The sequence below is a fragment of the Giraffa tippelskirchi genome, chromosome 1 (assembly GCF_054371585.1).
Source record: "Giraffa tippelskirchi isolate mGirTip1 chromosome 1, T2T-mGirTip1v1.2.pri, whole genome shotgun sequence".
NCBI classification, from domain to species: domain Eukaryota; kingdom Metazoa; phylum Chordata; class Mammalia; order Artiodactyla; family Giraffidae; genus Giraffa; species Giraffa tippelskirchi.
This window is the reverse complement of record NC_137275.1, coordinates 191,783,656-191,806,776: the sequence shown is the minus strand read 5'-3', so window position 1 is coordinate 191,806,776 and position 23,121 is coordinate 191,783,656. Positions and strand designations below refer to the sequence as shown.

At 47.9% G+C, this 23,121-nt stretch overlaps 2 protein-coding genes across 5 annotated transcripts; one reads left to right on the top strand and one right to left on the bottom strand.

Moving 5' to 3' along the window:
• Nucleotides 1-24: 24 nt before the first annotated feature.
• Nucleotides 25-10,323, top strand: BAG1 (BAG cochaperone 1). Of its 4 annotated transcripts, none has more exons than XM_081518886.1 (8): nucleotides 25-119; nucleotides 479-761; nucleotides 2,674-2,802; nucleotides 4,071-4,153; nucleotides 5,656-5,769; nucleotides 8,355-8,462; nucleotides 9,503-9,565; nucleotides 10,084-10,323. In XM_081518886.1, the coding sequence occupies exons 2-8, from the start codon at nucleotides 725-727 to the stop codon at nucleotides 10,171-10,173; spliced, it is 624 nt and encodes a 207-aa protein (XP_081375012.1). In that variant the 5' UTR covers nucleotides 25-119; nucleotides 479-724; the 3' UTR covers nucleotides 10,174-10,323. The 4 variants fall into 4 exon arrangements, with proteins under 4 accessions (XP_081375012.1, XP_081375021.1, XP_081375027.1 ...); XM_081518895.1 differs by having other exon boundaries at nucleotides 8,355-8,466; XM_081518901.1 differs by having other exon boundaries at nucleotides 92-133; nucleotides 8,355-8,466.
• A 5,036-nt stretch (nucleotides 10,324-15,359) lies between these two features.
• On the bottom strand, nucleotides 15,360-22,047 carry SPINK4 (serine peptidase inhibitor Kazal type 4). Its single transcript, XM_081518684.1, has 4 exons — nucleotides 21,987-22,047; nucleotides 17,972-18,012; nucleotides 17,031-17,143; nucleotides 15,360-15,499 (listed from the first exon to the last, which is right to left on the bottom strand). Exons 1-4 carry the CDS (start codon nucleotides 22,045-22,047, stop codon nucleotides 15,454-15,456), a joined length of 261 nt encoding a protein of 86 aa, XP_081374810.1. The 3' UTR covers nucleotides 15,360-15,453.
• Between the last annotated feature and the right edge of the window lie 1,074 nt (nucleotides 22,048-23,121).

The following is a 23,121-nucleotide window of genomic DNA, read 5'->3' as shown; positions in this document are numbered from 1 at the left end:
CTCCAACTTGACTTCCGGTACCCCATGCGCAAGCGCAATGTGCCTATTGGCGTTTCCCAATCCTTTTTCCGGATTTTCAGCCTGATCTTCCGGGGAAGGGGAGCTCCGGGAAGTTGGAGGTGTGGGACCGAGAGTCAGTAGGGGGCGTGGCCCCGGTGGCGGGCGTGGGCGTGGCCCCAGATAAGCCAGGCGGGGCCTCGGCTGAGTGGGTGGGGTAGGGGGCGGCTTCAGAGGAATAGAGCCCGGCTGGAGCAGGGCTGCTCCGAGGGGCGGGAAAGTAGCCGGGTTAGGGTGGAGGGCCCCAAGCTCAGCTACCATCGCCGGGCGGGCGACAAGCGCGGGTCTGGCGGAGCGCGGGGGCGCGCGAAGAGCGCGAGGCGACCGGGAGCGGCTGGGTCCCCGGCGGCGCGCCCCTCGGCCAGGCCGGGAGCCGCGCCAGTCGGTGCCCCCAGCCGAGCGCGGTCCGCCTCCCTCCCAGAGATCAGCCGTCCGGAGCGTGACCAGAGGGCATGCCGGATCCACCAGAGGCGCCGCCGCCTGCGCTCGCAGGCCGCGGGTGAAAAAGAAAGCACGGCCTCGCTCGGCCCGGAGCGAAGAGGTGACCCGGAGCGAAGAGGTGTCCCGGAGCGAAGAGGTGGTCCCGAGCGAAGAGGTGGTCCTAAGTGAAGAGGTGGCCCTAAGTGAAGAGGTGGCCCTGAGCGAAGAGGTGGCCCGGAGCGAGGAAATGGCGGCAGCCGGGCTCAGCGTGACCGTCACCCACAGTGAGCGCGGGCTGCCGGGTGGGCTCCGTGCTGAGCCACGAAAGTCCGGCGGGGTCTCTAGAGGGTGTGGTCGCGTGCCCTCCCGAAGCGTGTGTCCTTGTATTTGGAGTCCAGAAGCGTGGGATCTTGTGTTCGTGGGACCGGCTTTTTTTTCTTTTTACTGGCCTCCTGTCAGCACACCTTTCCACGTGGCAAGTGTATTTTGTCTCAGGCCGTTTGTTAGATCCTTGATGTCTGTGCTTCACGTCGTGGTCCTGGTTGTATGTCTTCGAGTGTGCCTGCACAGTTGTTGTGGGCCTTTGTGCCTGGCTTATATTTGGCCATGTTGTCTATGACTGCTGTGTAACTGGACACCTACTTGTGTACAGGAGTCAAAGCTCATGTATGCTGTTTGAGTGAGGCGTGGGTTCAAGCATACACTCTGGGTGCCCTTGGGGTCTGCCTACTGTTGGAGTTGACACAGAACTAGACAAAGACTGTTCTCCAGGGAGCTGAGTCCATAAGATTTCCTCAGGACCAACTAGGGGAGACCCCAGGGCCTCAAGAATCTGGAGACCAGGATTCTAGATTGTGCAGGTTTGGGTGACCTTGGGATGTCTCCTTTCTAGGCAGCTGGTTTCTTCTATGCGTAGAGTTGGTAACACCTGTCCCGCTGACTTCATGTGGCTGTTAAGTAGGCTTCAGGCTTGGCGTGATGCACTGGACACAGGCTACACCCTTGCTGTCCACATATCCAGAAAAGAATTGGCACTTCTGCTCCAAAAAGAAATTTCTGCTGTTTGAGTTTTTTCACTCATTTGTTTGTTTATTGGCCACACTGGGTCTTCGTTGCTTTGCTCGGGCTTTCTCTAGTTGTGGTGTGCAGGGATGTGAGGGCTTCTCACTGGGGTGGCTCTAGGCATGCGGGCGTCAGTAGTTGTGGCACACAGACTCAGTAGTTGTGGCACACAGACTCAGTAGTTGTGGCACATGGGCTTAGTTCCTCCATGACATGTGGAATCATCCAGGACCAGGGATTGAACCTGTGTCCCCTGCCTTCACAGGCATATTCTTATCCACAGCACCACCAGGGAAGTCCCTCATTTGTTTATTTACTGGGCACCAACCATATGTGTCCAGGTGTGCCCAGTGGAAGAGACCTGGAAGAAAAGCAATTCCTTGCCCATTATAGCAAAGGAGATAGAAACAGTTCCTTGCCCAGTACAACACAGAGGAGAGGACAGTCAGGCCAGAGGAGGCAGATGGCTTGTAAAGAAAAGCACAGAATTTGAAATCAGATAGATCTGAGGTTAAGTTCTGATTCTAAGAGTTGGGTCTCACTAGGCAAGTCTTAACTGGACTGATCTCACATTTTGCTTATCTGTGAAATGGGGAATAATAGGTAGTACGGGCTTCATGGATACTTCATGGGGTTGTTCTGAGGATTAATTAAGATTATGCATAAAATAAGCCTACTGCTGCTGCTGCTAAATCCCTTCAGTCATGTCCAACTCTGAGCGACCCCATAGACGGCAGCCCACCAGGCTCCTCTGTCCCTGAGATTGTCCAGGCAAGAATACTGGAGTGGGTTGCCATTCCCTTCTCCAATACATACATGCACACTCAGTTGCTTCAGTTGTGTCTGACTCTATGCAACGCTATGGACAGCAGCCTACCAGGCTCCTCTATCCTCACTATTCTCTAGGCAAGAATATTGGAGTGGGTTGCCATTTCCTTCTCCAAAATAAGCCTAGTCAGCCCCTTACACATGTTAAATGCTTAAAATGTTAGCTGATATCACTGACATTGTTAGTTCCTGTAACAATTCCCAAGGAAACAAAAATCCTTGAGCAGGTCTTAAAGGCTGGGAAAATGAAGTGTCAGCCTCTATTTAGTGGTTTATGTTTTCTTCAACACTTTTCTCTCTCCCCAGGCAATGAGAAGCACGATCTTCAAGTTACCCCACAAGAAGGCAATAGTGAACCAGTTGTCCAAGACCTGGCCCAGGTTGTTGAAGAGGCTACAGGGGTTCCGCTGCCTTTTCAGAAACTCATATTTAAGGGTAGGCCTTTCTCTTCCAGCTCTGAGCCTATTTAAAACTATTTAACCTTACCTAACGGTAAGATTAGGTTTTCAATCTAGGACAGTTCTTATTTGCTTATTAATTCTGTCATCCTTCAACAAATATTTGTTAAGTACCTACTATGTAGTGGACACTTGCAAACATGTGCACAGGTATTAGAGTTGAAGTCACATGAGGGTGGCAGAAACCTTACCATTTTTGATGAGGCACATGGGCAGTCTTCCCTGGCTAAGTTAGATGATCTTCCCAGTGTATGTTCTTATGGCACTCCCTCCACTTCTGCATAGCTTGTATTGAAACTACTATTAAAATAATTGTTTCCATAGTCAGCAAACATCTGGTTTCTCTGGTAACAGACTCCATGAGGGCATAGATACTTCCGTGTTTTCAGTGCTTGGCCTAGTGCTAACACAGAGAAGGTACTGAACAGACTAGTTTAAAGGACCTGGATGTAGCAGGCCCAGTGGAATATGGTAATTTCTACCAGGACATACCTACTCCAATCCCCATTCTCTGGTCTTCTCATGCCCATGGGAACCCATTATTTTGTATCTGATGAAGCTAAATTTATCCCATTTGCTGCCAATCGTAAAGAATTTAGTGATGGGAAGCATTTACTTTTATACTTCATATTGTAACTCCTTGTCTTTTTAAAAACATTTCATTTTACAATTATAAAGGCAACAGAAATTCATGTTTCTAAATAGAGGAAAACACAAAAAAGAAAATGTTCTCCTGGATAAAACCCCTCATAACAATTCAGTATATTTCTGTCCAGCCTTTGTTTGTTTATCCTGGCATCCTGAAGTGTGGGTTCTCATTTGTGGCTTTTTTTTTGTTTCTGTAGTCGACAAAACTAGGATAATTTCTAGTGATCTTCTCATAACACTTGGTCATCAACACATACTGTGGCGTTGAAGTTTCCTGAAAAATGAGCTTTAGTGCCTACAAAGTCTCCTGTTGTTATGATGTATAGAAATCAGTCCCCTATTCCTGAATTTTTGACTTGCCAGTTTCTCACTGTTATGAATAATACTAATTGTGTAACAGTTATTGTTCAGGCACACGTCCAGTTATTTGTTAGGATCAATATCTGAAGTGAAGTTATTGGGTCAAGAAACCATCTAAAAATGTTATACCAACTCATCTTCTTCTCAATAGTGAACACACTATTTCCTATACCCTTGCTGAAATCTATTTTCACTGTTGTACAAGTTACATTTGACATAACTGTCTTCTTTTTTCAGGGAAATCTCTGAAGGAAATGGAGATGCCATTGTCAGCACTTGGAATACAAAATGGTTGCCGGGTTATGTTAATTGGGAAAAAGGTAGATTGCTTTTTCTACCAGAAATACCTCAGAGCCAAATGACTAAGGTCTTTTACATGAGTGTCTGTTTAGAAGGCCAAATTGGGGGCTCAGGTTTGGCACTGGTGAAGTAGTGCTTGCCACACAAATGTAGTTGCTATTTGTTTAGTGGAGTTATCAGTTTTATTGTTATCATATCTTTAGCTTCTGTTCGTTAGGGTTTTCACCCTGGGAATTAGGAGTGATTGTACTGCCTCAATTATTTGGGTTTTGTGCTGGTGGTAGAATTTTAGTCTGGTTAAAATGGTGTCTGAAGCAATCGCTACTCACTTAGAGGGGAATTTGCAAGAGACTGTTAAACCTGTAAATTTTAAAAATAAGTACTCTGCAAATTTCAGGAGCCTCTCGTCCTTTAACCATTCTTTTTACTAAAATCTCCCATGAGGTTAAACCCTCTTTGGCGAGAAAGAAGGGTTCAGACTAGAAGTGAGGGAGAAACAGTCAGTTGGTGACAAAAAGGGTTGAGGACAGTAGACCCTGGGGCCAACCATGCATTGTGACACAGTGGAGTTGTTGGTCAAATGAAGTTCCCTTACTTCGAGCTGGGTGTGGCTGATTCAAGAGTGGAGAGAGGGCAGAGGTTAGCAAGATGGAGGCAAGGAAAGTCTAGCGCAGACTTGGAATTGCCAGGAGACTGGCACTCAGGATTTGGCCACCAAGAACAACGGGAGACAGTGTAAAAGCAGGAAGCTGCTAGCTACCAATGAAGTTGAGAGAAGGGAAAATAGTCTAGATTTCTTGCTCAAGGGTCAGGAAGCACGGTGATGGGAAAATGAGCGCAACCCAAGGATTGAGTTTGAAGAAACTTTAGGACCCTCAGCTGGAGTTGTCCTGGGGTGTGAGAAGCCAAATCCCATTCAAGTCTCAGCTTTACCTCTTCTGGGCTGTGTGACCTTAGGTTACTTTACAGTGACCTCAATTTCATCATTGGATTGTGGTAAGGCTTAAATAATAATACACCTAGAGTGCTTAGAATGATGCTTGGCATAGAGGGGATGCTCAATGAAAGTATGCATCGTCATCATGGTCATATTGAATGAGAGAGCTCAGGAATTCCATTTAAGGAAAGGATAGAATTCTGCCTGTCTCACCTTTCTGGACTCCTCCCACATGCTAGGCGTTGACTGTGACTAGTTAACTTTCCAGCTTCAGTCTGGAGTCAGTTGGTGGTCAGCCCCAGGCTGAAGTCAGATCTGGCTTATGGATCAGCTTTGTTCTCTGAACCCAAGCCATTGGGCTCTCTCACCAGAACTTGTACCTGGTACCTTCTCTCTATCTAGTCTAGTGTCTTTGTAGATAGAAAACCTTAGTGTATAACCCTCCAGCTTGCTTTCCAAGAAGGAGCAAGGTTAAGGTGATGTTTTCCTAGGGGAGTGGTTTGACCACTTGTGGTCAGATTTTTTTTTTTCTGACAGAAGCTACTCTTCTTGGTGATTATTGACTTCTTTTTATTAACATTTTAGAACAGTCCGGAGGAAGAAGCTGAGCTAAAGAAGCTGAAAGATTTGGAGAAATCTGTGGAGAAGATAGCTGACCAACTGGAAGAACTGAATAAAGACCTTGCTGGAATCCAGCAGGTAACTCTCCTGATAGACTTGACTTTCTGCCTTCTCTAAGAATTCTCTACAGACACCAGTGCGTGGTTATGAGGGCAAACTTTGTTTTCAGCCCCCGCTGGGTTCAGACCCTGACTCTTCCTATTCTGTAATTGGGCAAATTTGCCTTTGTCTCAAGTTCCTCTTCTGTAAAAAAGGGAGTGATGATGGTAACTCCCTCTTGGGGTGTTATGAGGATTCAATTACATAGTTTAAGGCTGACACGCTCTAAGTGCTTTGTAAGCACATCATTGTTATTTACAAACCCCAGCCAGCATCCATTTGTATTCCTATGAGAACACCTGGATCATGTATTGTCTTAAATAGAATAAATAGCTTCGCTCAGTCTAGTCAGTTATAATGTATTTGGCAAGGCCAAGAACACTGATTCATAGAATGTCCAATTTGAGCATGATATTGGCGAGGGGTCATCCTATTCAGTTCCTTGTAGTACTAGAGGTGGAGGACCGAAACCACATTAGAATTAGTTATGTCCTCAAACCACGTATTTATTTTTGATCTCTTCATTTTATAACATTAATGGATGTATGATTGTGTTTTAGTTACTAAAGTACTGCATACTGATGGTACATAATTTTTAAGAAGACGTATGGGCACCAATATGAAAAATAATAATTACCTTTAAGACCCCCAACTCAAAGATAACCATTACTAAAACCTGGAATCTGTTTTTTTATCTTAAAAAAATTGGTATAATGTTAGGTATACTTTGTAAATAGTTCTTTCTTTGGTTTAAGGAATTGAACACTTTCCCATGTCATTAAAAATGATCATACTTAGTATAGCTGAAACTAATACAGTATTGTAAATCAACTATACTTCAATAAAGAAAAAATATCTTGACTGGAAAAAAAAAAGATCATCCTTTTCAAAACTCACATAATATTTCATCACATGAATGGATCATGGTTTATCTAACCAATTCTTTATTATTTATCACCTAATGTTATTTAACATTATGTATAATGCTTCTTTGAATGTCCTTGGGCTTAAATCTTTTTTGGCCATTTCTCATTTTTTTGGTAGAGTAAATTGTTTCAGTTGGAATTGGTAGCTTATTTTATTACTTGTTGTGAAATCTGCATCTGTAGCTTTTGACTTTGATAAAAATATCCTCAGAGATTCCTGCTGTCCACCGGTTGTCAACAGCTAACTGATCATTAGGCCAAGTAATGTGAATAAACAGATAATTTAATAAAAACAATTAAGTAAGTGCTGCCATTTGTTAGCAATATGTCTGTGTCAGAACTCATATTAAAGGTCTTGTATTTCCCTTTATCCTCATGGTCACCCTCTGGGATGTGTGTGTCATGGTCTCCATTGTATTTTATTTTTTTTTGTTTTTTTTCTTTTTGCCTTTGTTTACTTGGCTGCTTGTTTATTTGGGTCTTAGTTGCCTCATGCAGGATCCGCATTGTATCATGTGGGATCTATCATTGGGGCGCATGGACTCTCTAATTGGAGTGCAAAGGCTCAGTAGTTACAGCACATGGGCTTCGTTGCCCAGCGGCATGTGGGATCTTAGTTCCCTGACCAGGAACTGAATCCTCGTCCCCTGCGTTGCAAGGCGGATTCTTTTTTTTGTATATATACAGTTTTATTTATTTATTTATTTTTTTCTGTGCTGGGTCTTCATTGCTGTGTGGGCTTTTCTCTAGTTGGGTGAGTGGAGGCTGCTCTCTAGTTGCAGTGCTCGGGCTTCTCATTGCAGTGGCTTCTCTTGTTGCAGAGCACAGGCTCTAGGGAGTGCCGGACTCAGGAGTTGTGGCTCCCAAGCTCCAGAGCACAGTCTCAATAGTTGTGGCACATGGGCTTTGTTGCTCCCTGGCATGTGGGATCTTCTGGGATCAGGGATCAAACCTGTGTCTCCTGCATTGGCAGGTGAAATCTTTACCACTGAGCCAGTAGGGAAGCCCAAGGTGGATTCTTTTTTTTTTCCCTCCCCAAACCAGGTTCTTAACCATTGCACCACCAGGGAAGTCTTCCATTGTATTATTTTATTTAATTTGGCCAGCCTGCTCAGCCTGTGGGATCTTATTTCCCAATGGGGGATGGAACCCGTGCCCCCTGCACAGAAGCACAGAATCGTAACTACTGAACTGCCAAGGAAATGCCTTGATCTCCATTTAAAAATGAGGACAGCAGGCACAGATAGGTTAAGGAACTTGCTCAAGCTCACCAGCCAGTACATAGCAGTCAGAATTGAAGCCCAGGCCTATCAAACTCTAAACCCAGTGCTCTTAACATCTGCCTCTTATATGCAGGTATTCACTGGTGACTGGGGGCTTCAGCAGAGCCAGGCCTCTGGAGGCATTTGTGGCCCCAGTAGGCCACGTGAGAGAGAGGAGCTTGCAGTCTATTACAGTGCTTGAGGAGGCCCAGGGCTGGCTTCTCTGTTTTTCCAAGAGGTGGAGTTGTGGGCCTGCGGTTTGGCCCAGCCTGTTGGGGAACGTGGACTCAGGGTGTGGCTGCTTCATCAGTGCCTGGCTTGGAGTTTTCTGTCAGCCGCAAAGAAACACTTGCAATAATGCATCATTCCTCCACAGGGTTTTCTGGCCAAAGATTTGCAAGCTGAAGCTCTCTGCAAACTCGATAGGAGAGTAAAAGCCACGATCGAGCAGTTTATGAAAATCTTGGAGGAGATTGACACACTAGTAAGTAAATACTCAGCTGAGAAGGACTAGTTTCCTTTGATGGTTTTTCAGTCAGTTTCACTTTCTCAGTATCACACTCATTGCCTGAGGGTATTGGGCACCTGTTGAGCAGTGTACCAGACACTGCTAGGTCTTTGGTGAGTATGCAGAAAGATAAGACAGTTCCTGATTTCCCCTATCTCACCAACATGGGGCTTTTGTCATTTTTATTTATGTGTACTAGTAGCATCTAAGGGGGCTTCCCAGGTGGCGGCAGTGGTAAAGAATCTGCCTGCCAATGCAGGAGACAAGTTTTCTATTCTGGGTTGGAAAGATACCCTGGAATAGGAAATGGCAAGCCACACCAGTATTCTTACCTGGAAAATCCCATGGACTGAGGAGCCTGGTAGACTACAATCCATGGGGTCGCACACAAAGAGTCGGGCATGACTGAGCACACACATACAGTAGCATCTAATCCTCACAAAGCGGGGACCGAAGTGATCCATGGTCTCAAGGTCAGAGAAATACAGGGTGTCACTTTCCTGACACTCTTGTGTCTGACATTCCACTGGGCCCATTACCTGTACAGAATACAGTCAGACCCAGCTCTTGGGAGGCTGTTAGGAATCACTGATGCCATGTTCCCTTTTAGAGACAATATCTCTCGCCTGATACCTCATTCTTGGGGTGAACTACTCTGCTTGGGATTCTTGAGGGGAGGTGGTGTAGGGGGTGGTAAAGAAAAGCACTATGCTTTTCATGCCACAGTGAGCTCGTGGCCCAGCCAGGACACAGTATCCATGCACAGAAAACAGTGAAAGGGCAAAGTCCATGCTATAGGTCTATGGTCCAGACCTCAAGAACTAAGGAGTGTTTATGGAGTGAGAGCCATGGAAAGGGATGTGTAGGACAGAGATCCAGGGAAGTGATTCCTGAAAATGCCCGTCATTCACATTGCTGACCTGTGGCCAGCTTGATGTGCCTTGGGTGTTTCTGACGTCTTCCTATGTCATTTTCACTTACTAGGATTATTTATATGTCAACTTATTCTTCCATAGATTCTGCCAGAAAATTTCAAAGACAGTAGAATGAGAAGGAAGGGTTTGGTGAAAAGGATTCAGGTGAGTTGTGTGGTAGGGCATCACAAAGTGTCATGCATCGGTGCATGTATCTCTTCAAAGTAGGGTAGAGTACGTGTGTGGCGTGGGCTCTCTTCAGTTGTTACTTCTCAGTATGAACCCAGAACACGAGCTCCTTTCATGTCCCTGTAATTGAATTTGGATTAAACTGATCGGGAAAGAAGTTTGCTGGGGAGCAGACAGGGCTGACACGTTATGCAGTTTTAGGAGGTGCCATTCCTGTGGGCAGGGCCCCTATTCCTGTGGACAGGGTCCCCTGAAATCATGCCATTTCATGATGCCTCTCCTCAGCGCCCTTTGGAGGTTGTTAACCAAGAGCACTGTCACTTCCCTCTCCTGAGTCTGGGGCCTGGGCCGACTCCATCCCCACACACCCGTTTAGCCTGAGTCAGTCACCCAGGGGTTCCCCAGAGTGGCTTGGCAAAGAGCCTCTTGTGGCTAAGGTTGGCATGGGTTGGCTGGCCTCCAGTGGCCCTCACTGCTCTGCATTTATCTTTTAGGCCTTCCTAGCTAAGTGTGACACAGTGGAGCAGAACATCTGCCAGGAGACGGAGCGACTGCAGTCCACAAACTTGGCCCTCGCTGACTGAGGTGAGGCAGAGAAGGCCGTGCTGCACTGAAGAACAGCCCCACCAGCTCTGCCATCTCTGGAACAGAAGTTACCCGCCTTGGGGGCAACTGGCCCATTGTCTTTTCCTTCTCTTACACTCGCTCTCAATGAACAAGTATCGTCCATACAATCTTTAGCCTCCTGTCAGCTTTTGTTCTGTCTCTGTGGATCTGTGCTGTCCAGCAGCCCACCTTATCTGGAGATTACCCCCCTGACCAAGTCTTCCCAGCTGTTTGGACCTTTGGGTGCTTTCTTTGGGCTGGTGAGAGCTCTTATGTATCCTGAGGTAGTTCTGAGTTTATTGGCCATTTTGGTCTTCAGATCCATGAGGCCTTTTTGCGCTTATGATCCCATAAACCTGTCTGTGTAAACCAGAATCACTAGGAGCCCGTGTCTGGTGAGGAAAGTCAGGAATGGGTCAGAACAGGTAGCCCGAGTGTCTCTCATGTGACCTGATTCTGAAACAGCTGACTGGTTGTGGGTTCACGACCCTGTCCTCAGCTCCCAGTGACCCTGATCAGCCATAGGTCATAAGATCTCTGGTTCATTCCTGAAGTGGGGCCTGTGGTTGATATATGGACTGCCTTGCTCCCAAGCTAATTTCTAGAAGGTTAGAACCCAGAGTTGACTAAGTCTCTGCTTGAAACCAGGTCAGAACCCTGGCTTACAAGGGGCAGTGAGGGAGGCCAGAGTGAATACAGCAGGCAGGTAGTGAGGGCAGCCATAAACCTCTGAGGAGTTCCTTCAAAGGCATTGTTGTGAGCCATTCCCTTCTGAGATCTACATTTTCTTCAAGTTACTTTGAGGTTGTTTCTGTCTGTTTTGTGGTCCTTTCTCCCTTCATTTGTTATTTAAAAAATAAAGCAGTTTATATACACATCAGCAAGCAGAAGAGTATTAAAACTCTTTTTTTTTTAGACTTGACATACAGCATGTGGGATCTTAGTTCCTGACCAGCGATCTAACCCATGCTCCTGCATGGAGTTGTAACCACTGGTCCACCAGGGAAATCCCAGAAGAGTGTTTAAACTTTTTTTTCTTTTTGGTAGATGAAGTATGAGAAACAGAATCCTTCTGAGATTCTAGTCTAGAAGTCAGGAGTGGTCTTCATGCTTCAATGGCCTCTTAAATGGGTCAGCTGATGTTACCCCCATTTTTTCACAGTTCCCAGGAGAAAAACTCCTATAGGCCACTCTGAGGCCAATCTTACCTGGCAGAGAGGGAGTCGGTGAAACCCCAGGAATTTAGGGCTGTGTGGGTGGGCCTAGGAAAAAGTGGTGGCAAGTGGACGAGGCTCAGGGTCCCATTGGCCCACCCCCAACTTTAACCAGAGTAGTTCAGTACTTACCTGTTTATATGTAGTAGCTGTGTGGTCTCGGACCACAGCAAGTTGCTGTGTGCCAGATACCATTCTAAGTTCTTCAGGTGTGTTAGTCATTTAATCCTCACACGGTCCAGGAAGTAGACAGATACTCTCCCTCTTTTAGAGATGAACTTAGGTGATTTGCTCAGGATCATAGAGTAAGTGACAAAGCCAGGACACTAGCTAGGCGGCTTGATTCCAAGCCCATGTTCTTAATCTCTGCTGATTTTCGTCCCAACTGACATGGAGTTGCTCATACCTCATTTTCGCTTTTCTTTCTATTTATTTCCTGTGTTGGTCTGTGTACTTCCTCTCTGGTCCTCTCCATTCATTCTCCATAGAGCAGCTGAGTGATCATGATCATGATCTCGTCATGTCAGTCCTGTGCTTGAAAACCTCAGTGACCCCCATTTTCTTAGGATAAAGGCCAAGGTCCTTACCCTTTTCATCTTGACCCGCTCTCCTGTTTACTCTGTGCCATCAGCCACTCTGGGCTAGTTCAGGTCCTCAAGTGCTCTGAGCCCTCTCTCGTCCTGGGGTCTTCGCACACGCTCTTCTTCTGCTTGGACATTTCCCCACCATCCTTCCCCTACCCCTGTCCCCGTCCTAGGCGACTCCTGTTCATCCTTCAGAATGTAAATCTCTCTTCCATAGAGAAACTTCACCTACTGATGTTCCTGATAGTCTATCTGAGAATGTCAAGCCCCCACGTGATGTCCTCTCACAGCTTGTGACTATTTTTATGATAAACAGCATTTATCATGGTCTATGATCATTTATTTGTGGGATTATTTGATTAATATTTGCCTTTTAACACAAGTTCCTTGGATTAAGGAACTTCTTTGTTTTGTTAACAGTGTATTTCAAGCACATTGTTAGGCTTATATTAGGTGCTCAGTAAATATTTGGAGACTGAATGAATGTTGACCACACATATTAATAGTGAAATTTCCACTGCTGCACTTGCCCCCTGAGGCTCCGTCAGCACAGGGATTTACAGCATCCGATAGCCCTTGTATTCTCTGAGGATGAGCTGCCCAGCAGATATGCAGAGTAGTGACATGGCCCACTCACATAGCTGCACATCTGCAGGGCGTCTCTGCCCAGGGAGAGTACTTGTCAGTTGCCCATTTCCCCAGGAAATGATCAGTCCTGCTGCAGGGAAACAGATGCAGCTCTGTGATCCCATGGACATCGTTCAGCCTCAGAGTTGGAAGGATTCTCCTGTATGTTGTTCAGTCAGTGATTTCTACTTACCATTCAAGGCACAGCTTAAAGGCTACTCCCTGTGAGAAGCCCTTCAAGAGTCAGGACTCTTTTAGTTGAAAACTGTTGTGTTTAGTCACTCAGTCGTGTCTGACTGTTTGCGACCCCATGGACTATACAGTCCATGGAATTCTCTAGGCCAGAATACTAGAGTGAGTAGTCTTTCCCTTCTCCAGCAGATCTTCCCAACTCAGGAATCGAACCGGGGTCTCCTGCATTGCAGGCGGGTTCTTTACCAACTGAAATATCAGGGAATACTGAAGTGGATTGCCATTTCCTTCTCCAGGGGATCTTCCCGACCCAGGGATCGAACCTGGGTCTCTGGCATTGGTGGGTGGATTCTTGACTGAGCCACCAGGGAAGCCCTAGTTGAAAATATCAGAAACCTATTCCAAAGAGATTGTCGAAATAGAAAATTTGTTGGTAGGATGTTATCCTTTGGAAAATTCAAGGGCAGTTGGACTTCAGGAATACAAATGCTGCCTGAAATCCCTGTCTGTATCTCTCTGCACATCAGCATCATTCACTCAGTCTTGCTTCTCCCACAAAGTAGGAAACATGGCTGCCAGCAGTCCCCACTTGGCATATTTTACAACTTCGCTACCAGAGAGGAACTGCCTCTATTCCCTGATTTCTGACTTGAAAAATCTGGAGAAGAATCTTCTGGCCAGTGAGCAGTGGCCAGGGCAGCAGGATGACATACTGCAAACAGGCCTTTAGGAGTCCACACTTAGGTTGCAGGGTGGTTCCCAGAGACGGGCCCACAGCTTCCACACCTGTAAACCGGGGACTTAGGTCTTTCTGTGTGGTGTCCTGGCACATTGCTTAACCTTTGTGATTCCTCATCATGTGAGTGGAAACCTAAGGGAGGAGAGGGTCACTAGGGAGAAGCTTGGCTGAGATCCACCACCTGGGTGTAGGGGGCTTCCCACTTAGGGTAGAGACTTACATGTCACTTAGGGTAGAGACTTACAGTATCCACTCTCTACTCTACTCCCTACACTGAGGGAACTAATTTTCAGGTTAGCACATGGCCAACCAAAGAAAATAGTATTTCCCAGTCTTTTTGCACTAGTATGGCCAAGAGGGTACATTTTACCCAGTGGGTTATAGACAGTGTGTGCATCTTTTTTTTTTTTTTTTTTAATAATCTTTTGACTGCACCACATAACACGGGGGCTCTTATTTCACCAACCAGGGGTCAAACCCACTCTGCCTGCTTTGGAAGTGTGGAGTCTTAACCACTGGACCACCAGGGAAGTCCCCAGCGTGCATCTTATGGGAAGCATTGTCAGAGGCATAGAGTGCCCTTCCCCACCTCTCCAGCCTGTGTGTAGACATGACTACCGGAATTGGAGCAGTTATTTGGACTTTGTGGAAACTGATACAGATGGCAGAGTAACAGTATACAAGGAACATGAAATCAGCATACTACCTGTGTGTGAGAGAAATTAACTTCTATCTGTTGAAACCACTGTTACTTTGGCTTTTTGGTCTGTCACAGCCAAACTTCATCCTATACCATCCCTCTGCAGGTAGGAAACGAGTTGTGTTACCAGCAGTAGAAGGACCCTACAGATGGCCTCTTGGTCCCTGCCCCTGGAGACCTGTCAACAATTTCTGCCTAGGTTCCCGTTTCAGTGGTCCAGGGACTGATGGGTCCCGTCTTCCCTGCTCCCACTCCTTGCAGTGTGGATTTTCCCACCGAGTGTTTCCTGCTCTCGCTGCCTACCCTAGAGCAGGAATCAGGGTCTGTGTGATACTACTCCCGCCTGACCAAGCCCCTTTCAACCCTTTTTCCACCACCCCCACCTCTACCAGAGGCTCCTCCTATAAGCTTTGGCCAAGAGAGGGGGGGTACCTGACATGTCCCACAGGCTGGGATCTCTGTCTATGGCAGATTCCCGAAAGCTGCGTGTCCCTGTGAACCCTGTGTGTAGTGTGTCCAGCGTCAACATATTTAACAACCAGTCAGAGTGGGTATTGACCAAGAGAGCAGAGCAGGGTCTGGAAGTCCTCTTACTGTGGGTGGTTAGGGAGCAGGGGGACACCCCAGGGCTTGGGGAGCACCTGTTGTCATCAGTTATAGACCTAGATCAATATTGTAATAAGCAGTCAGGTGTATGGTGAACACCACCTGAATGTCAGCCATGGTAGTGTTGACGTGTGTGTGGGTCTGTATGTATGTGGGTGAGTGAGATTCGGGGTGCTGGTATAGCCCAGGGAGAAAGCTGTGAGGGCCGTGGGAGCTTCTCAAAGGCTGAGGCTGAGCCTTGCAGTGGCAGAGAGTACAGACTTCAGTTAGGTTCTTGACCTCAGTGACAGGCCAGGTTGGGCTCACAGGAGCACTATACACTGTCCTGACCCCCTCAAGAAAGCAGAAGATACCTGGGACTTCCGGGGGAACATGTGACAAGGTTGAGGAGCATCAGAGTGATGGAGAGGACATCAGATTCAGTGTAGGGAAGACAGGGCCAAATTACCCCATCCTCCAGAATCCGCCTCCCCAGAATCCACCAAAACACTGAGCCTTTGGCTGGGTTGAGCTGAATCTTTATTTCATGTCTCATCCTGCATGCCCACCATGGTTCTCTAGCCTGAAGCTTCACGGCTTAAGGGGCTCTGGCGGGGTCAGCATTTCCCATCCTTCACGATCTGGATGTCCTGTCTGTTTTTTCTAGGGTCACAGCAGACAAGAATGAGGTCAGCTCCTCAGGAAGTGTAACATACCCTTCAGGAACCCCAGCCCAGTCTGTCCAGACTCCCTGCTGAGCTCTGCCCACTCTGTACAGTGCGGGCGCATCCTTCTACTGTTTCTCACTCTGTATACCCTCCCCCTGGGAGGTTTCAGCTGCCTGGGGTTTCAACCACCTCTACGTGCTGTTGGCTGCATATCTGTCTGGCCTGGACCCCTGTCTTCAACTTCAGGCCTGTTCATGCAATTGTTGACTGTGTATCGCCTCTGGGATGTCCCAGAGGCTCCACTGTTCACAAACATCATTGCCCCACAAGCCTGCAGCACACCCCCAGCCCCCCGGCAACATGGCACCCCCAGCTGCCCCAGCCTACAAGTTAGAAACCAGCATGTTGCTCTTGCTTCCTTCCTGCCCACCACCTGCTCCAACCCCTCACATCCAGTCTCACAGCCTGTGGATTCTACTCCCAATGGAAGCATAAGTCTTTAACGATCATGATCTTTTTCTAAGTTAGGACAGTGTCCTTGCTGCTCTCCTCCCCATCTCTCTAGAGTGTTGCAACTGTCAGCAACTTCTCTTCTGTGATCTCACTTAGTGCTGGACGGCGCAAGATCTTATGAATGAAGTGTGTTAGTCGCTCAGTCGTATCCGACTCTTTGCAACCCCACGGACTGTAGCTGGCCAGACTCCTCTATCCATGGGATTCTCAAGGCAAGAATACTGGAGTAGGTTGCTGTTGCCTTCTCCAATGAATGAAGAAATGAAACCAAATAGGAGATCTGATGTACCAAGGTCATGTTCTGGCCTCCTCACTCTAGACTCATTTCTTGTCTCTCCTCCATTCTCCTTTACACTTTATACTCTAGCATATCCAACTTCTTATTTTTCCTCAAACTTTCTTCTAGATCTTTCCAAACTCATTTTTCTACTTGGAATTACCTTTCCTTGTTTATTCTTTCTCCAGCCTAGTTCCTACTTACCCCTCAGGGCTGAGCTGAGATGTCCTTTGTCCTAGGAAGTCTTCCCTGCCCTGGCCTGGCACCCACAGTACCCTGTACACCTCCATCTGAGCCTTTAGCATTCTGTGCTGCAATTGGCTGACTGTCAGCTTGGCTTCTGCCTTAGACTGACCATTGCCCCCAGGAGCTGGTAATGCTCTCTAGCTTTTTATATCCTATTGTATCCCCAGTGCCTATAGCAGAGTAAGTGTTCAATAAATAATTGTTGGCTGGAGGAATAAATGAATAAGTAAGGTCACCTAGTCAGGGGGCAGAACAAGGAAAAGAACCCAGGGTTTCTGCCTTCACCCTCAATGCCCCACTGGTGGGCTTTCTGCTTGGAACCATGTGCCTTCTTTTGATTTTACTTGCCCTCATTCTGTTACGAGCAAATGTTGGAGGACTTGTCCCAGGCCAAGTGTAAGTAAAGGAAGAGACAGGTCAAGTCCTGCTCCTTTCAGACTCGCATACACCACAGATGGAGCCCACCGGGGGAATACAGGGGTGGACTTACATCCGAGTCAAGCAGAGCTTGCATTCACTCTCGTACGTGACCCCGTCAGTGCCACAGACCGGGTCGTATGTCTGGGGGCAGGCTGGAGACTCTGCCATGTGTTCACAGATGGGCTGTGGGAGAGAGAAGAGGGGACACTCAGGGATCCAGAAGCAGGAGGGACTGAGAGGCTCTGCTTGGAACAGGGCTAAAGGGGCTCCAGGGAGGAGCCAGATTCAAGAAGGCCCCAGTGTGGGTCCAAAGAGCACAAAACCAAGCACGCAGGGCCCCTTGGCACGTTTGCTTGTGTGTGTGTGTATGTGTGTGCCTGACCATGTGTGGCTGTGGCTGTGTGCATAAGGATGTACCTGTATCTGCTGAGCCCAAGTATGCGGGCTGCCAGGTGAATACCTGTCTTCTTCATGGGCTCACACACTCTTCACAGGGTCTAACAGAAATTCTGGTCTTATTGAGGACCCAAGAAGAGAACCAGCCATCATTCCTAGGAGGCCTGCCTCCCTGGAGGCTGCTGAACTCTCTGGCCTGCATGACTATCAGGCCCCTGGTGTGAGGACGCTGGAGGCCTAATTGAGGCTCTGTCTAAAAGGGTTTCAGGCCAGCCCTGAGGGTCAGGACTAGGATGGGGGCCTGGGGTAGGGGTGTGGAGTGAGGAGGACAGTGCTGTGCAGCAGTGAAGGCTCCAGGCCCAAGAGACCTGCATTCTGCACTGATTAGCAGTGTAGACTTTGGCAAAGGGGCTGGGCCTGCTCAGCCTGGAAGGGCTAACCTGGGGAGCATGCAGCCTCAGGAGGCTGCCCTGGCCACTGTGGCACCATTGAAGGTATCTGAGAAGGAGTGTAAAGAAGAAAATCCCTTGTCTCCCAATATGGATGAGAGGGCTCCCCTCTTGAGAAGGAAGGCCGGGACAGCAGCCCTGAGGCTGGTAAGAGCAGCTGCCTTACCATTCTCCAGAAAACCAACTTTTCTGCCGACACGGACACCTCTGAAAGGCAAAGAAGCAAGAATTAGGGGATGTTGGCTCTAGGCCCCAGGTACCAGAGTCTGAGGACACTTTCTTCAGGGACCTATCCCAGCCACCACCCAATCTGGAATTCCTCAGGGAAAGGTAGTGAGTGAGTCACAGACAGGGCTCCCAGAAAGCTCACATGACATTGTCAGAAATGGGAGAGAAAGCCTAGAATTAGGGAGATTAGCCTAGAATTAGAGAAAGCCTAGAATTAGAAAGTCTAGTCTGTTTCTTATTAGTAAGATCCCACTGGGATTGTCCGAGGACCATAACTACTGAATCCCATGCACCCTAGAGCCTGCGAGCTGATGCTACTGAGCCCCGCGCCTAGAGCCTGTGCTCTGCAACAAGAAGCCTGCCCACCACAACAAAGAGTGGCCTCCCTAGAGAAAACCCACGCACAGCAATGAAAACCCAGCACAGCCAAAAATAAATTAACCAAAGGACAAATAGTAAAAAGAAGAAGAAAAAGAAAATAATTCAGTTACTATGTACCAGGCCTTGATAATACATGATCTTGACTACTGTTCCCAGCTTTCTCACTGCTGTGTAACAGGGAGGAGAGGAGGAAGAGGTCTGTGACCCAGATCCCACCACAGGACTGAGGCACACATTTCCTCAGCTGCCAGGAACATTGGCTGCTCACAGTGAGTGCTTTCCTAGGAATTACCCTCGGAGAATGGAGCTGCCTTGCCCAAGGTGGCATTCCTACCCAGGAACAACCCACATCCAATGTCAGGGTGATGTGGGTACAATGGTCTGAACTCCTCATCTCACAACAACGCTCCAGGGTCACCCCAGCTCCTCTGCTTGACAGTCACTGTGTCCCTCTCCCCTCCCAGGTGTTTCCCCCTGAGCACTCTCCAGCAAACTACACGCAGATCCCAGAGTCTGCTTCCCAGAGAACTTGGCCAATCTGTGAAAAAGGTTCATAGGTAAGGCAACACAGTTTGTTAAGGGAAGAGCTGGGATTTTCACGTGGCTCTGTCGCTCCACACATGCAGTTGTGCCCCACAGCCCCTTGAGGTCTGGATGGACTGTTTATAGGACCTCAGCAAATTGTGATGTGACTGGTGAGTGTGACGGGTGGAGGAGGGAATGGAATGGAGCTGTATCTAAGGTCACAGGTGTAAGGAAAAGGTCTATAAAAACCGAAGAAGGGGAGGCTGCTTCCTTCCTGAAGTCTCTGAAGGGCTGTCCTGGGGCCCAGGGAGAGAGGAACTCTTCTTAACTTCACAAGGCAGAGCCCATCTGCACAGAGGCTGCAAAGAGGCAGGTGTGGATTCCAGAATGCTCTCTCGGTGGAAGCTATGCGTTAATGAAAGAAGCTGTCTCCAGGAAGTGGAGAGTTCTCCATCCCTGGAGGTGGGTGACAATCCCTTGGTTTTAGGTTTTTCTGGAGATGCTACTACAAGAGATTTCCAAGGTGGAGAGGAAGAAGGGAACCAAGATTGACCACTGGTGCACTGTTTAAGCATCAACATGCAGATCCAGTCTTGTCATCACACTGTCCAAAACCCTCCAGGTCGTAATTACCCAATCTGGAAATTGTCCAAATGTCCTCCAACAGGCGAGTGAATAAACCCTGATAGACGCATACAATGTGACTCAACTCAACAGTAAAAATAAAGCAATAACTGGTAACATGCAACAACAGGACTGAATCTCAAAAACTCGCTGAGCCAAAGAAGCCAGACACAAAAGACAGCACCCTGTATGGTTTCATCTGTGTGACATTCTAGAGGAGGCAAACGAATCTATGGTGGAAAAATGTCAGAGCCAGTGTTGCCTCTGGGGTGGGGGTGGGGGTGGGGTGAGGGCAGGGATTGACTGGCATGAGGGAAATTTCTGGAGTGATGGAAACGTTCTGTTTGTTGATAGGGGTCTGGGTTACACAGGTATATGCCTCATCAAAACTCATTGAATAGGATTCGCTGAGTGATAAGATGTGTGTTTTTCATGGTACGTAATTGTTGGTGGGGGAAAGCATTTAAAAAAATGAATAAAGCCCTTCCAGGACTCCATGTCATGACCACTAAGACTCTTCATCTTATGTTGAGGGCACTGTGTGAGATGATCCCAAACTTCCCCTGGGCTCACTTCCTCATCCACCTCCTTGTTGCGCCCCTCTGCCCCCGCCATTCCTCTCAGCTCACTGGTCCGGAACAGGCTCTCTTGGCTTATGCTGGTCCCTCTGTGGTGTCAGTTTCTTTCTGGATGATGTGGGAAGTTGCATTTACCCCCAACTGCCCTTGACCTTGGCCCACAGTTTCTTCCGCCTTCCTCACGCAGTCCAGCAGGAATCTGAAATGGGCAAAAGGACTCCCTTTTGGGCAGCCTCTTCAGTGTTCCCAACAAGAGAACTGCTCAGGGAATTGATGCCAGACTGGGAGTAACCTGGCTGTGCTGGGCCAGAATCTCCGGATCCATTCTCTATTGCTTCAGACTCTAGTCTATGTCCTAGCCAGGGAAATGGCTGTGAGACTGACTGTGAAGTCGGTGTCCCTGACATCCTGCTCAGACCTGCCCTGTAACATCATGACTTTGTCTGGGAATGTCCTAAGGAGTCTCCCTGCTTCTCCTTTGACTCTGTTCTCAGGGTAGCAACTTGAGCAATCTTGAGCAATCCTTTTAACATGTGACTCTGCTCATCACCCTTTAGTACCTCCCATTTCACTCACAGGAAAATCCAACTTCTTACATTGACTGTAAAGGCTTTATCCATTATAGTTCACAGTTGCCTGTATCATCTCATCTCCTGTCTCTCTGCACCTTGCCCCTCACTCCTTTAGAGTCCCGCTAGTTTCCTTGCCATACTCCACACACTCCACGCATGCTTCTACCTCAGGGCCTTTGCACTGCCTGTTGCCTCTGCCTGGAACCCACTTCTCTCAGATATACCCATGGCTCACTCCTCCACTTCCTTCAACTATTGCTCAGACATCAGCCTCTCAGAGAGAAGTCCCTTGCATTAACATTGCAACCCCCTCTCAATCCCCATCACCTTGCCCAATATTTTTTTTCTTAGCCTTTTTCACCATCTAAATACTGTTTAATATATATTGTTTAATATACATTGCACCTATCTTATCGATTGTTGATTCTCCTCCCTCCTACACCATTAAACTTAAGATCTATCAGGGCAACTCTTTTTCTGTTTTGCTTGCTGATAAGTTTTAAGGGCCCAGAACAAGGCCTGATACCCAGCAGAAGTGAGACTGCATAGCCTCTGAGCAGGCCCCACTCCAGCGGCATGTTTTCAGCCCAGAGCAAGGGCTCCCTTGTGCTCACATGACTGCCTCAGCCCCACAGCCACAGCCTATCAGAGCAGATGGGAGCCCAGAGGACCTGGCCAGGCTTCCTTCAGCACCCAGCACCCTGCAGCCAGTAGACTTGTCAATCTCCCTAGAGACAGGCTGTCTCCCTCTGCCTCCCCAATCTCTAGCCCAGTAGCTGCTCAGGGTTGCTTTGAATTAGAACAACCTCCTATGTCACAACTGGGGAAACAGAGGCCCCAAGAGGGGACGTGTGTGTGTGTGTGTGTGTGTGTGTGTGTGTGTGCTTAGTTGCTCAGTCGTGTCCAACTCTTTGCAATCCTATATGCTGTAGCCCTTCAGGCTCCTCTGTCCATGGGATTCTCCAAGCAAGAATACTGGAGTGGGTTGCCATGCCCTCTTCCAGGGGATCTTCCCAATCCAGGGATGGAACCCAGGTTTCCCACATTGCAAGTGTATTCTTTACCATCTGACCCACAAGGGGAGAGGACTTTTGCAATTCTGAGCCAGAGGTAGGACTGGAACTCGGGTTTCTTTTCTCCTAGCCCAGGGTGCAGAAAGAAGGTTTATGCAGAAAGCCAATGCCTCATGGGGTGCCCCAGGCCCTGTCTCTGCCCCACTCCAAGCTCACCTACCAACACCAAGCCACAGAGAATCCAGGCTCTGTCTACTCACCCCTGTCCACAAGCAAGAGAACAGCCAAGGCCAGGGCGACCATCCACAGGCGGGCAGCCATGCTGATCCTGGGCTACGTGGCCTGAGGGAGCTGGGGCCTGGGCCAGGGAGTGATGGGGGCCTGTTTATAGTGCCGATCCCCACCCTTATCTTATCTGAGGCCAGGTGGAGAGCCGGAGGTGTCACGCGGAGGTAATATCTGCACCCTGGCATCAAGAGTTTGTTTTCTGCAGAGACACTGAGCTCCAAGTGGCCTGGGGTGGGGGTTGGGGTATTGACGGTGGATTTTGGAAGTGAGAATAAGTTTAGACTTGCAAAGCTGACTCAAGTCTGAGAGCTGAAGCAAGAGGAAGAGGAAAATTGAAATAGAGAGAGGAAAACAGAGAGAGACCAATTCAGAAATACTGAAAAAGAGAGACATCAAAAAGAAAACAAAAGGTTGCAACTTTGGGACTTTCCAAAGTGGTCCAGTGGCTAAGACTTTGAGTGCCCAATGCAGTGGGCCTGGGTTCCATCCCTGGTCTTGGAATTAAGACCCCACATGCCACAGGGCAACTAAGTCTATGTGTCACAATAAGAGAAGCACTGCAATGAAAACCCAGAACAGCCAAAAAAATAAATAAATTTCATTTGTTTAAAGAACAAAAAAAAGGGAACGAAAAATCCTCAGGACTTCCCTGGAGGTCCAGTGGCTAAATGTCTGCATTCCTAATGCAGGGGGTCCAGGTTCAATCCCTGGTCAAGGAACTAGTTCCCACATACTGAAACTAAAGATCCCGTATGCCCCAACAAAGACTGAAGATCCCAATGGCTGCAACTAAGATGCGTTGCAGCCAAATAAATAAGTTGTGAAAGTCGCTTAGTCATATCTGACTCTTTGTGACTACATGGACTATACAGTTCATAGAATTCTCCAGGCCAGAATACTGGAGTGGGTAGCCTTTCCTTTCTACAGGGGATCTTCCCAACCCAGGGATCGAACCCAGGTCTCCTGCATTGCAGGTGAATTCTTTACCAGCTGAGCCACAAGAGAAGCCCAAGAATACTGGAGTGGGTAGCCTATCCCTTCTCCAGCAGATCTTCCCGACACAGGGATCGAACCAAGATCTCTCCTTCATTGCAGGCTGATTCTTTA

What these genes read in the sequence shown, in the direction of transcription:
- BAG1 (XM_081518886.1), top strand. Translation starts at nt 725, where the DNA reads ATGGCGGCAGCCGGGCTCAGCGTGACCGTCACCCACA. An exon ending in ACCTTGCTGGAATCCAGCAG is followed by an intron (nt 5,770 to 8,354) that starts GTAACTCTCCTG and finishes ATTCCTCCACAG; the next exon opens with GGTTTTCTGGCCAAAGATTT. An exon ending in GTTTGGTGAAAAGGATTCAG is followed by an intron (nt 9,566 to 10,083) that starts GTGAGTTGTGTG and finishes TTTATCTTTTAG; the next exon opens with GCCTTCCTAGCTAAGTGTGA.
- SPINK4 (XM_081518684.1), bottom strand. Translation starts at nt 22,047, where the DNA reads ATGGCTGCCCGCCTGTGGATGGTCGCCCTGGCCTTGGCTGTTCTCTTG. An exon ending in TCTCTTGCTTGTGGACAGGG is followed by an intron (nt 18,013 to 21,986) that starts GTGAGTAGACAG and finishes TTTGCCTTTCAG; the next exon opens with AGGTGTCCGTGTCGGCAGAA. An exon ending in AAGCTCTGCTTGACTCGGAT is followed by an intron (nt 15,500 to 17,030) that starts GTAAGTCCACCC and finishes CTGTGACCCTAG; the next exon opens with AAAAAACAGACAGGACATCC.